This window comes from Aedes aegypti, chromosome 2, assembly GCF_002204515.2.
Source record: "Aedes aegypti strain LVP_AGWG chromosome 2, AaegL5.0 Primary Assembly, whole genome shotgun sequence".
Classification (NCBI taxonomy): domain Eukaryota; kingdom Metazoa; phylum Arthropoda; class Insecta; order Diptera; family Culicidae; genus Aedes; species Aedes aegypti.
In genome coordinates, this window is record NC_035108.1 from 228,592,362 (window position 1) to 228,608,266 (window position 15,905).

The 15,905-nt window shown below is 35.0% G+C and overlaps 1 protein-coding gene across 5 annotated transcripts in view; it reads left to right on the forward strand.

Annotated features, from left to right (window-relative positions):
* LOC5571687 (longitudinals lacking protein, isoforms A/B/D/L) overlaps nt 1-15,905 on the forward strand; it is a 347,874-nt gene that overhangs the window by 182,373 nt on the left and 149,596 nt on the right. The window contains exon 7 of one of the 5 annotated variants that reach the window (XM_021844283.1): nt 6,734-8,138. The exons of the other annotated variants lie outside the window; for them this stretch is intronic. Coding sequence (XP_021699975.1) covers nt 6,734-7,230 — 497 coding nt within the window. The 3' untranslated portion in view covers nt 7,231-8,138. Of the gene's footprint in view, nt 1-6,733; nt 8,139-15,905 lie in introns of those variants that run through there. 5 annotated transcript variants of the gene reach the window in all.

Below are 15,905 nucleotides of genomic sequence, written 5' to 3' on the forward strand. Positions count from 1 at the left end.
AAAAACAGTGGCTTCAAAAATTTCGGTTACGGCTACTTCTTGGGTTACAGTTTTCCGGAAAAACAAATCTTCAGACAGCTATTAAACGCTTCAAATATCCTTTTCTAGCAAAAAAAAAAGTTTTTGATGGCCATTGTAGACGTACATGGGTCCTTTCGTCGCCAATGTGGAGTATCTTGTTCATCTGACTTGACAATTTGAATGATAATGATCTTGGAGTATTCATGGCATACTATGAATGATAAATCTTCACAGTTTAGTTACTCATTCTCACACTGCACAGTGGCCGCATCCCATACAAATGCTGGTCAAAAGTACAATAGGGTAATGACTGTTTATTTTGTTCTCAAACGCTAACAGTTGGCGCCAGCGGCAAAAATTGCAGACAACAACCTTTCGAACATTCAGTTTCTCTTACCGGCCGCCGAGCGGCGACACTGATGTTTGTATTCCTCTCACTGATCGCGCTACGCTGGATTCTCAAATTTCTCAAACTTTCAACACAAGCGCATGGAAGAATGGTAGTCGCAGAACTGTCAAAACGTATTGAAAATAATAAAAATCTTAAATTGCTTGCAGTTAGGAAACTGGATCAAAAAAGTAGTGATTAGAAATCAAGTGTAAAGTGAATACATAACTATTTGTGTTTAGTTCATCTTCCGTGGTGCTTTCTTTGCTTCAGGATTTCGTTTTTACTACCACTGAAAAAGAGCCATCTATTGCCTTTTCAGTTTTGAATATCGCCCTATTCTCACACAAAACGTTCAAAAATGCTAATTATTTGACAAAACATGATTTTTAGAGGTAATTTGATAGAAATAGTCGCTGAAACAGAAAATCAATATTTCCGGTACATTTGACAGAATTTGTTTATAATAGCACATTTTTGTAATTCAATCAATGAAATCCGTATTCAGATCAAAATCAAATGAAACGTCATTATGTTGATGCCAATTTGAAGTTAAATATCGTGAGCAAGCTTGAGGTGGTTTTTGAATCTATTCGGGAGCTTATAAAGGTAAAAAATGCGATATTTATATCAAGTATGATGGTCTGATGGGCTGATTCGTAGTGTAACTAAACATATGTTTTTCTTATCTTGGCGCAAAAAAGCGCAAGAGAAGCCATAGTACATCGAATATTTTGGAATATTTGCCACACATTGAGGGGTATATGATCACTTTAGAGCGTTTCCCAGATATCTTGCACTACCTTTGAAAAAAATGCCTTATTTTTCAAGGAGCTCTATGTTATACACTTCTTGACATTCTCAAATGGTAAACATGTCAAATATGGTTTGAAATATCTTCAACACAAAGCCTAAGGTATATTCTTTCGAATGAGACCGGTTGAGAAAGGTTTGGTCATGATTTAGTACACAAACTGCAATTTATATAGAACAACATTCACGATATTTGAAAAATTCAAAAGGTTCAATTTCAGCTGACATCTCTCCAGATCGCATGCTGTGAAAAATCGAAATATACACCGATCGAGCTGAAACTTTGGGGAATTGTTATTCAATAATGGAGAAATCAAGAAAAAATATTCGAGAAGGAATTTGCAAACTTAAATTTTTTGACTTTTGGCCAGCTTTGGGCCACTGTGCACTGGTCGCTACTAGTGATCCTTTATAAGATAAGATATTATGCATCCGGTAGAAATCAAGACCAACATTTATTTGGAATTATTATTTTCTCGGGCCCCGAGCATCGCAGTTAATATGTGAATAGTGCGCTGTGTTCATAGAAATCGATAGAATGCAGCGCCACACTAAAAAACTGGTTTCAAAATGTCGCGAGTTGAGGCGCGTCGCGAGTCTCACTGGCGCGATTCGGTTTGGTGGCGGTGCGACAATATAAAGGATCACTATAGGGATCGTTCAAATATTACGTAACGCAACAGGGGGAGGGAGGGGGTCTTACATAGTGTTACGGTTCATATAAAAATTTAAAATTTTCCATACAAAAGCTGTTATGTGGGGGAGAGAGGGGGTTTAAAATTGGAAAATTTTGCGTTACGTAATATTTGAATGAACCCATAGTCGCTACCATATTTAGTAGATCGTTTCCGTACCGGTCGTTGCTTTTTGGGTCAACATATTGAGTTGAAAATAATGGTGAACATTTCAGGTTCGGATTTTTTGGAACTCTGCTGGAATATCTCGGGCGTAATCCCAAGAATTCCGGGCGTAATCCTAAGAATTCCGGGTGAAATCCCAAGGATTCCGGGTGGAAGAATTCCATCGTAAAATTTGTGAGATTTTTTATGAATCCGACTGGATGCTGATTTGATTTGAATCCTTGCAAATTTGGCCGAAATCCTTGCATATATTAAAAGAAACATTGCAAATGTTACCGTAATTCTTGTGAATCCGACTTTAATCCTTGGAATTCCGACTGAAATACTTGAAATTTCGACTGGAATCCTTGAAACTCCGACTAGAATCCTTGGGATTCCAAATTGAGGAATAAATCGAGGATTCCGGGTGGAATCCCAAGAATTCCGGTGGAATACCAATGATTCCGGGTGGAATACCAATGATTCCGGGTGGAATCCCAAAGATTTCGGTCGGAATCCCAAAGATTTCGGTCGGAATCCCAAGGATTTCGGTCGGAGTCCCAAAGATTTTGGTCGGAATCTCAAGGATTCCAGTCGGAATCCCAAAGATTCCAGTCGGAATCCCAATGATTCCAGTCGGAATCCCAGAATTCTCCGAAATCGATAAATTCTTACGAGGAATCGAATATTTCAAAAACTTCTATTGGATTTCCAATATTTGCATCAGATTCCTAGTATTCTTATTTGTAATTTCCACTTCATACTAATCAGCATGTGAATTCCAGCGCACATTTTCTTCGAAGAGAAGAAATTTTCTTCCATAATCCACCAGCAAGAAAATTTTCTTTTCTTCGAAGAAAATACGCGCCGGAATTCGCCTACAGGTTTAAAAAACTCCAATCAGAATTTCTACCGTATGCTTTCATTCAAATCGAATAGCAGCGCAACAATCGGGCAGCTAAATTTGCTCACCCGATGCTTTCCGAAAGCAGCGCTGTCGTTTTGCTACCCCGGTTAGCAGCGCCCGGTACGGATCAGCGTAATGGTACTGCGCTATGTATATTTATACATAATTTAGTTTAGTCGCGCACCGTTAAGGTATCGTGGATATGTGGCCGAACAATAAATAAAATTATTGATCATTTTTAATATTTGGTTTATTATTGGTATTATTGCAAATGTAGTCAAAATTTGAATCGTCCCTAACGATGACGTACGTTTGGATTTTTTTGAGTGACATACATATAACCTGAAATATCCTTTTTTGTCGAGAAATACTTTCTATTCATATTGCTTTGTGATTTGTGGATTTAATTTTAGTTCATTTTTCATCGCTGACAATAGTGTGCATTCTGCGATTAATTCTCGTGACAACGATATTGAAAACCTTGAAAAATGCTTGTAGATCGTCGCACTTACTTCAAATTGTTTTATTCCTGATAATCCTAGGAATGATTTGCAAATGAATAATAAACAATAGAAATAGTTTATTATCTCTTTATCATAAACCGATTTGAAGAATCTTATGCTATTACGATTTTTGCGCCACGCATACTACTGAATTAAATGAATGAATGCTAATCGGGAGAGCTTTTATAAATGATACAAGTCTGACACCATAGAGTGACATCTTACTTTAAGTTATATTTATTTGTTTTAACATTATGTTTTTTTCACTTTTGCCATACTAAATTTACGGTAGTTATAAAGCAATAAAGTATACTAGGTTTATAGGCAAACACGCAAGTTAACGATAATTTGAATGAGTACTTAAATTATTTTAACAATAAATTTGTGAAAGGCACACTTTTCTAGTCGATGTACTTAAACTCATTATACCTAGAATAAATGAAATAAAGTCAAAATGTTTAGAAGGAATTGTTGATAACTTGATGCTCCGTAATAAAATTTAGGAAGTATTAATAAAAATAATAAACAATATAAAAAATATTTTTCTAACTTGTAATGCCTGTGTATAATAACTATTGTGGTAAAAAGGTTGATCTTATGTACCTTTGATGTTAATATATTGTATGACAAGTATCGATGTCATCCACTACATGCATTGTAAGCTGGGAAGAAATTTTGACTTCATAAAACATCTGGAAATAATGTAAACAGTGATAACTTAAGAAAATATGAATCTTTAAAATACAAAACCTATTCGCTTATTTTGTTTGCGGTTGTGCATCATACCGATAGTGGCTTTAAATTTATGCATATAAAATGAAATCAAAAGTTTTAGAGAAAGGTCGTGCTGACACAGCCGCATTCAAATATAAGTGTTTGACTTGTTTTTATTTATTTCTATGAAGAATAGGATACATGTTGGGATTTTCTCCCCTGAGACTTCGGCTGTCTGCATCGATTCTGGATCATAGTAAAAATCTATATATTCATTAGAGCAAGAAAAACTTTCTACTCAAATGGAATTCATCATCTTTTAGAAGGCATGTACAATAAACAAATGTTTCTTGTTTTGTGTTATATTAATTCATGCTTATTTTTAGGTGACTGGCCGATTTCATGCGATGAGTAAAACGTGGTATGGATATCTTTCGACTGGAAGGATTATCGTTTATTAGGATTAGAAATATTGATCGAAGAAAAAAATGAAATATATCTTACAATTCTACAGTGCATTTTTATATTTTAAGATTTTCGCATCTTGTATTATTACCACAAACTTTGTTTGGTAAATTTATATGTGATATTCACAAGTGTTGAAAAATAATAAATATGTTAAGATGTTTCTTTTAAATGTGCAGGTATTTTGAATAAGATTTACACTTTTACTTCAAATCAATGTTTGGTGGTGGATGTTATTAAATGTCATTTCGAATTATTAACTTTAACATATTGATGTATCTTACAGACTCCAATCCTTCAAATTGATCACATTCAAATTCATTCAATAGCAATGCACCTCACAATCAATACTACATAAACTGCTTTACAAAAAAACTGTAACCTGTGAAATACAAGGGGGCATAAGAATTTCAAAAATCTAGTTTGGGTCATTATTGAATTATACAAACAAAAATATAAAAACTTTCGAAGTGATCTATTTCAGGTTTTAGGTCTTGGCAAAAACATAGGTACTATTAATGGGCACAGAAAGCATTTCCTCAAAAAAATCTACGCGTTTTTTTTTCTATGCAGTGCCGCGAAAAACGCGAAGTTGTTACTTCGTTTTTTTTAAATAACGCGTTCATTATGCGGGCGTCGACCGACGGGAAAAAAACCTTGTTTTTAATATTTTTTAACCATTTTTGAATATTTAAAAATACGGGATATATGCTTTTCAAAAAGCAACAACAATGTATAAGTTATATGTATACTGTATACTAAAGTATGCTATATTAAAACGGAAACTAAAATCAAACTCAAGCGATTATATGTCATATATAAAGAAAGTAAACAAAATTTGATGTATATACTGATAAATACTACCTAGATGCATTCAATTAATTACGTAAGATTAACTCTGGGATTTCTCAACTCCCTCATGACATTTTTTTTTGTATGAAAATGAAAAAAAGTCGAATCTCCCACCTATAGGAAAATGGACGGCCTCATAGTTGGTAACAAAACTAATGAAATCAATCAGCATTAACATATATAATTGTTAATTCTTAAAAAAAACAACAGGCCATAAAAAAATTGATAAAACAAGATCACTTAAAAAACGCTAGATGTAATTTGTCAGAAATTATATAGGTAATTTAAGGCTTCAACACCATTCGGCTATTATCGGTAACCAAAATTGAAACGGCAAATTCACAGTATCGTTTTATCAAAACGCATCAATAAATATATTCGCAAAATTTCTTGTTCAGTTAGATTCACTCTGATACATTTCCTAGATGTTTTTCCAAGAACTTTAATTTTCAAATAATTGTTTTTCAAATGTCCGTAAATAGTACACGATTGAACAGAAAACTTCACGGTAATTAATTTCCAAGTCGGTTCGGAAATATATGTCGTTAGTGGAAAACCTTATACATTAAATTCAAAATCATGTATGGAACTTCCAGAGGTTTGGCAAATTGCCAACGCTGACTATAGGTCACTTTACGAGTTTTTTTTTATGTTTTCGTTTGCAAGAATTAGATTTCGAAAATTTAGTTGACAAAATTCTTACCGACAAATCCTGAAAATTATTCAAGCTATGAAAAATGTGATGCCAATGATTGCCTCACCTCGTTTATCTACAATCTGTAATCAAATTATACAATCTACATATTATGACGGTTTTTCGACTTCATTGCTAAAACAAGGATGAATTGAATGTCCTTATTTGTTGGCATTGGATTTGAAAAACTTAAACCTCAAAGATAAGTCTATGTCACAAACAATTATGTTTTTATTAATATTTCTTGAGTAATACATAAAATAATAGAAATACAACTTAATAAGTATTAGTAAACTATGTTTGTTACGAATTGCTGTTGTAAAAGCATATTTTATCATGAAACTCATATGCCCCTTATGCTAACACATAAAATAAACACATACAAAAAGACTATTTATAGAACACTATGGATTTGTAAAGTTTGTTCAATGAAAATGTTAATGTTGTGCTTGTGAACTCGTAAACACACATGCACATTTTTGATGTTTAATTCAATTTTCGAGTATACTGATTTTCATTTTTACTTCGACTATTCAGTTTCTGTATCTGCAGGTCATACAACTCCTAGCGGTCAAGGCAGTGGTAAATCAATGATAATCCATAGTGAAGTGATAGTCGCAGGAACTCATCAGCAACAATCACAGCCACCAATGGATGAACAACCCTGTGATTTAAGGTTGCTGACACCAAGTTATCTACGAGAGTTTGGCAGCGAACAGTCATCGCAGCAACGTGAACTACTAGCGGCAGCAGCTGCAGCTGTAGCCAATGCTAGTGGTACAAGCAGTAATCCATTGTCAGTACCCCTCTTCAAAGGTATCAACATTTCAACTTCTCCAACAGTGCCTTCTTCAATCGGTGGTGCGTATACTTGTTCCAGATGTGGTAACTCTTATGCAAGACCGCATAGTCTCAACAGGCATATTCGTTTTGAGTGTGGCGTGGAACCCAAGTTTGAGTGCCCTGTGTGTCATAAAAAATCGAAACATAAACATAACTTAGTCCTACATATGCGCACACACCAGCATCGATGATTAGATATATTGATTGCAATCGGCAGTAATTAAGAAATCTATAAATATGCCGATAAACGTACTACGCTTTTGCTTCAGCAAGGCGTTTTATTTATCTTAAAAGGGACAGTTCTTTATATAATTGCTTCTTTGTTTTATAAACATATTAATACGTTACGCCTAATTTGTTATCATTGATTAACTTAAATTGTTCTCCTTCTTAATTCATTTTTTTTTCTAAGATTTGCTTTTACATTTTCCTTTAAAAACCAAAATATTTACACACCGACTTAGTCAAAAGTTACCAAATCATGAATTCAGAATTGGCAGTTATGCAAATCCAAACAAAAGGAACCATGTTAGTCCATCATTGAGTTTAATAAAATTAAACCTATGATTTAATTCGCAAAAACAAGAGTGAAATAAAAAAAAACAACTGCAGGGCAGTTATTAGTGGTAATGTATAAATAAGCGTGTTACGAGAATGTAAAGTTTTCGAATGAACGAAAAAAGTCAAAACGACATACATCATTAATAGATAATTCTTGTAAAGTCGAAGGAAAATGGAATATCATTCTATTACTATTTTTGTTTTTTTTTTTATAACAGGGAAAAGAGCAATGTTTTAAGTTTTAATTAACGAATATTTTACCATTTGATATAATTGCAATTTACAGATAAGGTGGATCAGTTACTTAATGTTCATAACATTCTATACTCGTACGGCAGCTGAGTTATTAATAACTACATTTGATTTTCATGAACTGGTGTACTATAAATTTTTCAATAATTCGATAGTTTATTTATGTAGTATATATATAGTTGTTCAACAGATATTGAATTTTCATCTACTGTTATCGATTAATGTGATGTAGTCAATAAGAAAAAAAAAAATGAATAATTTACTACATAGCACTGTTTCGGTCTAACTAAGTTGCAGATATTCATTTAAAATGATAGGGAATCTTTCTGAAATATTCCATTTCCGACAGCTCTGACCTCCATTTTATGAAAGGCGATTATTTTGATGTATTAAAGTCAAATCTTTTAAGGTGAAGATATATCGAAGCCAAACTTCAAATTTTCAAGAGCACGGATCTGGAGAACCAAACATCCGTTTAAGCCGAAAACTTAATCGATGGTCACTAGCTGGTGGTGACCAATCGATTAGGTTTTCAGCTCTAACGGATGTTTGGTTCTCCAGATCCGTGCTCTTGAAAATTTGAAGTTTGGCTTCGTTTCATCTTCACCTTAAACTGCTCTCCTTTTTGTTTAAGAAAATTTCGAAACTTTTTATTTAAATATTTTACTCTTTTTCCCATGGTAGCACAGGTAATCCACCGATTTCGACAAACGCTAATAGATCAATCGAATTGGTTCGGTTAGGTCAATAATGATTGGAATAAAATTGTAAGCTCACTTTTCTCACCAAACATCGAAATAGGTGATCCAAGAAAACAATCAACTAACTATTGATTTTCAATCACTTTTTTATGGTTTTGAATAACTTAGCTTATATGCAACAACTTTTGCTCAAGCATTTTTTTTTAGAAACGCCATTTTGACAATTTAATAGTCTTATAAAGCTGTGGGAAAGAAATGGTTAAGCATCCCTAGAAAAGAACTGTTCTAGTCACCAAGTTAATTTCCAGGAATGTGTAATACAGGGGAAGCCCACATAAAGTAATTTGGTAAAACTATACTAAACACTCTTTGACCATTTAACATAATGTCGTTCGGCATAATGTCCATTACCATGTCTGAGATACTACCGTAGTTGTGATTTTTTTTATTTAAATAGCATGTTCTATATGTTATGTAGAATGTCCGTTACGCCGGATGGCTCTTGACAATTTTATTAATTCTCGATTACTTTTTCAAATCGACGTAAGTAACTTCCAAACGGTTTAGAGAAAATTAATTCAGAAGAATTACAACCTGTCTTCTGAAACTGTTTTAAAATGAATCACCTTTTTAACATGTTTTCGCCGTGTACATTGCTTAACTAGGGAGTTTTTATTATTTCCCACAAAAAAAAATGACAAAATGATAAGCCGTTTTATTCAGTTACTTGCGACGTTTTTGTACCAGTGTAAAATCGACTCAAGTAGTGTTTTGTTTCGATTCGTGGTTAAGTCACTTTGTCTCTCCATACAGCGGAGAGGCGAAAGTAGCGGTTAAGTTGCGAAAGTTGAAAATCTTACTTTCGTCGTTTTGTAAATCCGGAATTTAAATGTTCTAAATTGAAAAATCGAGCTGGTTCAGAGCGAAACGTGGAGAATTTCGTCTGTGAAACATGTAGGATCGATAAAGTATTTTTTTAGATATGTAGAGAAGGTATCGACCGTGATTGTTTTAATATTATTTGTTATGGCTATATCGGTCATGCGACTCAAAGGAAAAGGGAGTCTATAGAAGATTTTTTACATATGATGAAATGCATAGGTGGATAGGCGTCGCAAGGGAGCGACAAGATTGAAATTAATTAGGTGGTGAAAATTGAGCAAGCCATAGGGGAGCTTTGAGCCAACCCTTTTCCAGTAGAGAAGCTAGGCAAAATACAGGACGCTTCGATGCTTTACTGGTTCCCCTATGGCTTGCTCAATTTTCACCACCTAATTAATTTCAATCTTGTCGCTCCCTTGCGACGCCTATCCACCTATGCATTTCATCATATGTAAAAAATCTTCTATAGACTCCCTTTTCCTTTGAGTCGCATGACCGATATAGCCATAACAAATAGTATTTTTTTAGTCTGTTTGAATAAGTTTTTGAGAATTATGCCAAATGACCCATACAATTCGGGCAAGCCTCTAGTATGCGCTATAAAACACACGCAAAAATTATAAACGGGAATGTATGTGTTAAAACACAGTTTCAACAGTTTTCAACAATTTCATGATTATTCAGAATTACATGTAAAATGTGGTGTCAGCACTAAATTGAAGTAGTTGGTTTAATAATTTACTTCCGCTGTTGTTACTATACGTTAAAAATATTTTCGGACGTAGTGCGCTTCCGATTTTATGTTTAACGTATAGAAACAGCAGCGGAAGTCAACGATCGGAAATCGGAATGCAATTTAGTGCTAGATCCACAAAAAAAATGCGAAAATGGTATATTAGTACAGAAAACAGACATTTTTGAACCATGGTAGGTGATCAGTAGACTATATCGAACTATATAGTAGGGGATCAGTACACCATTCTATCAGATTTAATTAATAAAAAATAATTGTGTGCCATTATTTTTTGACAAACAATTGAGGGGCCCAAACGCAAAGGGTGTAAGTGACATTTTGGTCGGTTTTGGGTTAAGTATGCCAACAAATTTAGGGGCCCAGATAGCCGTAGCGGTAAACGCGCAGCTATTCAGCAAGACCAAGCTGAGGGTCGTGGGTTCGAATCCCACCGGTCGAGGAACTTTTCGGGTTGGAAATTTTCTCGACTCCCCAGGGCATAGAGTATCTTCGTACCTGCCACACGATATACACATGCAAAAATGGTCAATTGGCATAGAAAGCTCTTAGTTAATAACTGTGGAAGTGCTTATAAGAACACTAAGCTGAGAAGCATGCTTTGTCCCAGTTGGGACGTAACGCCAGAAAGAAGAAGAAGATGCCAACAAATTCTACAGTTTCCAAGCTTTCCAATGGTATTTTTGGGTGATTTTTTCGTCCAAAACAAGAAAAATAACATAATTCGTAGAAGATTGTCTTGTTTTTCTGACTCCCATACAATTTGTATGGAATGAAAAATTGCTGAAAAAGTCGATTTTACAAAACTAGGCTTTTGTCACTTACACCCCTTTGTTTTGCTCAATTTTTACTGAGTATTCACGTTTTAAAATCTTTTTAATCAGCTCCTGAATTTAAAACTTGGCAACATCTCCACATACAGTTGTGTTCAGAATAATAGTAGTGAAAGCTGATTTTCATACAAAATGCTCAACTTTGGCATGCTGTAACTTCGTTTCCATATGAGCAATCGGCATGAAATTTTGACAGTGAACTACAAATATACTCAATTTCATTATCACAAGATTTGAAAATTTTCACACTATCGGCTAAAAAGTTAAGCACCAGGTGAAATCGCTCAAAATAATAGTAGTTTTTCTTTTGTAAATTTTTGTTCAGCAACAATTTTGTAAAAAATTGGCTTGTTTATACATTTATAGCTTGGGTGGAAATGGTTGAAACGATGAATAAAGAAAAATTCAAAAGCTCAAAATACAGCAGATATTTAAATTATTAAAACTACTATTATTTTGAGTGATTTCACCTGGTGCTCAACTTTTTAGCCGGTAGTGTAAAAAATTTCAAATCTTGTGCTAATGAAATTGAGTATATTTGTAGTTCACTGCCAAAATTTCAAGCCGATTGCTCATATGGAAATGAAGTTACAGCATGCCAAAGTTGAGCATTTTGTATGAAAATCGGCTTTCACTACTATTATTCTGAACACAACTGTATATAACTGCGCATCAGGAACCTCGTTGTCGTGTGGTTGGCAGCAGTTATTTAGGCGCAATGTGAATGCCATGGAGCGTGGGTTAGATCAGAGAATTTGTTTATATCATAATCATTTTCTCTGGGTTAGATTACCGCCCATGTCAGAGGAAACTTTAGGCCAAAGGAAAAAATCTTCACTGGTCCATTGTTTCCGTTGTCTTGTAGCTTATTTTCAGTCTTCAGCTAAAAATGGTGTGAATTTTCTTTCTTTCATTTATGCGTAACTGTCGAACAAAATCCAACCTAGGCTGATTCTACAAGTGGAGTGAGGTAGGAGATCTCGGTCTCGTATAGGCCTTTCCATGTGATAACCCTGTATATATAAATGTATACATTTGTTTACATCGATGAAGCACCGGTGCATACACAGGGCTGTCATTTCCCTAGAAGAACTGTCAAATAGCTTCGGAATCAGCTGATTTCAAACGTCTAGTGAAAAGCCCGAATGGCAAAACTCGACTCGAATGAATAAGGCTTGCTCTTGTCGTTTAGTTTTTAGGAACTGGGTCGGTGATCAACACATAAACAAACCAACGTCGAACAAATTGTAGTTTGGTCGAACCTGAATCGGGTTAGGCAGAGTCTATAGGCCAGGAGAAGTGGATGAACTGGTCATTCATTTTCCTGTCAATTTTCATACAAAATCTACTTTTTCTCTGCTATAAGTTCACTCTGGGTGCACCACTTCCCCTGGCCTATAAGTTCACCCAGAGTCAGTGTTGATAGACTCACACTCAAAATCTCAATCAATACTCTCTCCCGTGAGAGCAAACTCATTAGAGATCTGCTTCGCAGATCTCACGCTTGAGATTTTGACGCAAAATCAACTCAATCAACTCAAACCGTAAAACATGATTCAGTCGCAAAACCCGGCAAAAACTCGTGAAACCCGAATGTTGTTGTTTACGTTAGAAAGGATTTACATAATTTTACCAGACTAACAGGAAATTATTGCCGTGTGTGAGTAAACTGTGGAAATACGAGACAATGAGTTAAAATGGTGAGCCAACTCATCCATGATTTTTTGACTGCTGAGTTGCATGATTGACAACTCACGCATGAAAAATCTCAAGCGTGAGTTGTGAGAAATTGAGTTTTTCACAACACTGCCCAGAGTGAACTTATAGCAGAGAAAAAGTAGATTTTGTATGAAAATTGACAGGAAAATGAATGACCAGTTCATCCACTTCTCCTGGCCTATGAATGAAGAGTTGCGCGAAGAGTGAAACCAAATCTACCTATCGAACTGTCAAACCGTCTACCTACCGAGCAGCCCAGCAAAACAGATAGGGACTGTTTTCGAAGACGAAGAAGAGCAGGCATTCAAAGAAGTCTCTTCGCACAACTCTGTGTACATTTATGTCGAATTCGTTTTTGAACCTAGGTTGGAACTGGCGCAACCCGTTCTGAATCACAGTTTCAACCCCAACCCGATTCAGGTTCGACCGGACTACAATTTGCTTGACGTTTGTTTGTTTATGTGTTGATCACCGACCCAGTTCCTAAAAACGAAAACGACATTAAACTCTGGGGTTAGGGTTGAAACTGTGATTCAGAACGGGCTGCGCCCGATGTGGGGTATATATGACATTGGGGAGCGCCAGTTCCAACCTAGGTTCAAAAACGAATTTGACATATGAGATATCTGCGATCAGCTGTTTTTTGTTTACCATGAGTTTTTGACGTTTCGCGATCGAATTAACCTGATAGAAGCTCCCCTTACAAAAGTAAAGCTCTTGAATAAACGCATTTTGTATGGGTCTGCAAAGATTAATCCACAGACAAGCAGACGTAACACTTAAAACACATTTCTTTTGAATCCATCACTCAATTTACACTATACCACCATCTGGTGAGCATGTTGCACGAAACATTGTTTTGTGCAACAAGACCTGCAGATGGTGGTCGTGTTAAGGTGACACATCTCGGAATCATAACATGGCAGACACAATGGCCGGCTTGTGCCCCTACTCACGATTTCAAAGGCACTAATCTGCTAAAATAATGAACGTACAAAGTCAATCTTCTTATTTTAAGCTTTCTGCCAGTGCACAAAGCTGAAATAGAAATTGCACTGTAGTTTGATGCTTCTTTCACGAGATTTGTGCCTTTAAAGTTTTTGTACATTATTGAATTCTGATTCCAAGCTGTTTCACCTTAAACGTCCAGCAAAAAGGAAAACTATGCGTGCGTCTCTGGTTGTGAGATTAATAACATAGCAAATATGGAATGATCGTTAAATGAGTGGTCGATGGAAATTTTGTCAGTGTTACGTCTGTTTGTCTGTGATTAATCGTTCTGTTATTGAATCTCGAAAACTTATTCCTATAGACTCAAGTCAAAAAAGTGTGCAAACTTACTTTATCGATCCTACGTGTTTCGCAGACGAAATTCTACACGTTTCGCTCTGAACCAACTCGCTTTTTACTTTTAGAACGTTTAGGGTAACGTATATATATATATATATATATATATATATATATATATATATATATATATATATTATATATATATATATATATATATATATATATATATATATATATATATATATATATATATATATATATATATATATAATTTGGACAGGCTAGTCGTTCTATGCTCATTTCTAATGAGAGGGTCGGAATATATGTACGGGAAATCATATTATCGCGCTTATCTTAAATTCTCATTTGTTGACGGTCGTAACGCGCCAGATCAGATCCCGCCAGACCGCGCCCGTAAGATTTACACAGGGTTCGCATCCAGGCTAAAAATATTAAAGCAGCCGCCGAGTTGAGTTGTCAGTCGCCTTGTGCAAATCAAAGGGGCGCGATCTCATCGCAGTAAGCAGCGGCTGATTGTGATCATCAGGATCTGAGTGTTTATTATGGGATGTACAATATATTGCATTATTAATACACTATGCTACTTATTGATGATGACCATTTTCATAACAATTACAAATTGGCTTCAAAAATATCAAAATTGTAAATTGTATCAACAGAACATCTGTGAAACCTACGAATGCAAGAGGATGTGCATTTCAAGAACATACATTAAATGCAAAAATAGCGCGCAGAATTGGCATTCATGAAAACTTTAAAAGTACAAACATGATAAAATATGTCTAAAATTTAAGCTAAGTTCATCTAAAATCTTAACATGAGTATATCAGGTGATGTCCAAAATATATTATGGTTTTTGTTCAGTTGATATAATTTGGCCGTCTGATGAAACACACTGGAGTGTCGCAAGCATGCATACTTACAGGCGTTTTTCGTGGATCTGATGATATTTGCTTGCATTAAATGAAATTATTGATTATCATTAATATATGCATCCAATAAGCGAAAAAATGCATAAATCACATGCGAACTCTTAAAATTTTATGATATGATCGTCTTTTTGAGAAACCATTGTATGGATATTGAGATAACACCACTGTCCAAATTATATTCACATGAGGCTGTCCAAAATGTACACGCAAAAAAAATGTGCGGTAAAAACTACCATTTTAGGGGGTTAACTTAAGCGCTCGCACCGGCAATTTTCAGCAGACCAGAAATGCGCTTGATTTTACCATGTCTGTAGTCGAAATCAGATTGTTGTAAATTATTTCTGTCAGATGTACCAGTAATGTGGTGGGATGTACCGTAAACATAGTAAATTGGTCTGAAATTCCATGGTAGTTTCAAGAATGGGCGTAGTCAGCTAAAATAGTAATTTTTACCACAGATTTTTTTCCCGTGTATATTTGGTGCCCGAAATGTATAATAGACAGGCCGCCAAAAAAGCTTTTTTGGAAGCTAATACTACAGTGTGTTAGATTTTTCTTCCCATATACTCAAAGTACAATGAAGCATTAAGCATACAAGTAACATTACGTAATAAAATATTAGTATCTTATGCAATTAATCGATCGTCGTTTCCAGACATTTCCTTAGCCTGTCCAAAATACATAATTTACCCTGATTTCCGAATTTACAAAACGACGAAAGTAAGATTTTCAACTTTCGCAACCTAACCACTACTTTAGCCGCCCGGCTGTATGGAGAGACAAAGTGACTCAACCACGAATCAAAACAAAACACTACTTGAGTCGATTTTACACTGGTAGAAAAACGTCGCAAGTAACTGAATAAAACGGCTTATTATTTTGTCATAAAATTCTTGTGTGAAATAATTGGAACTCCACAGTTTT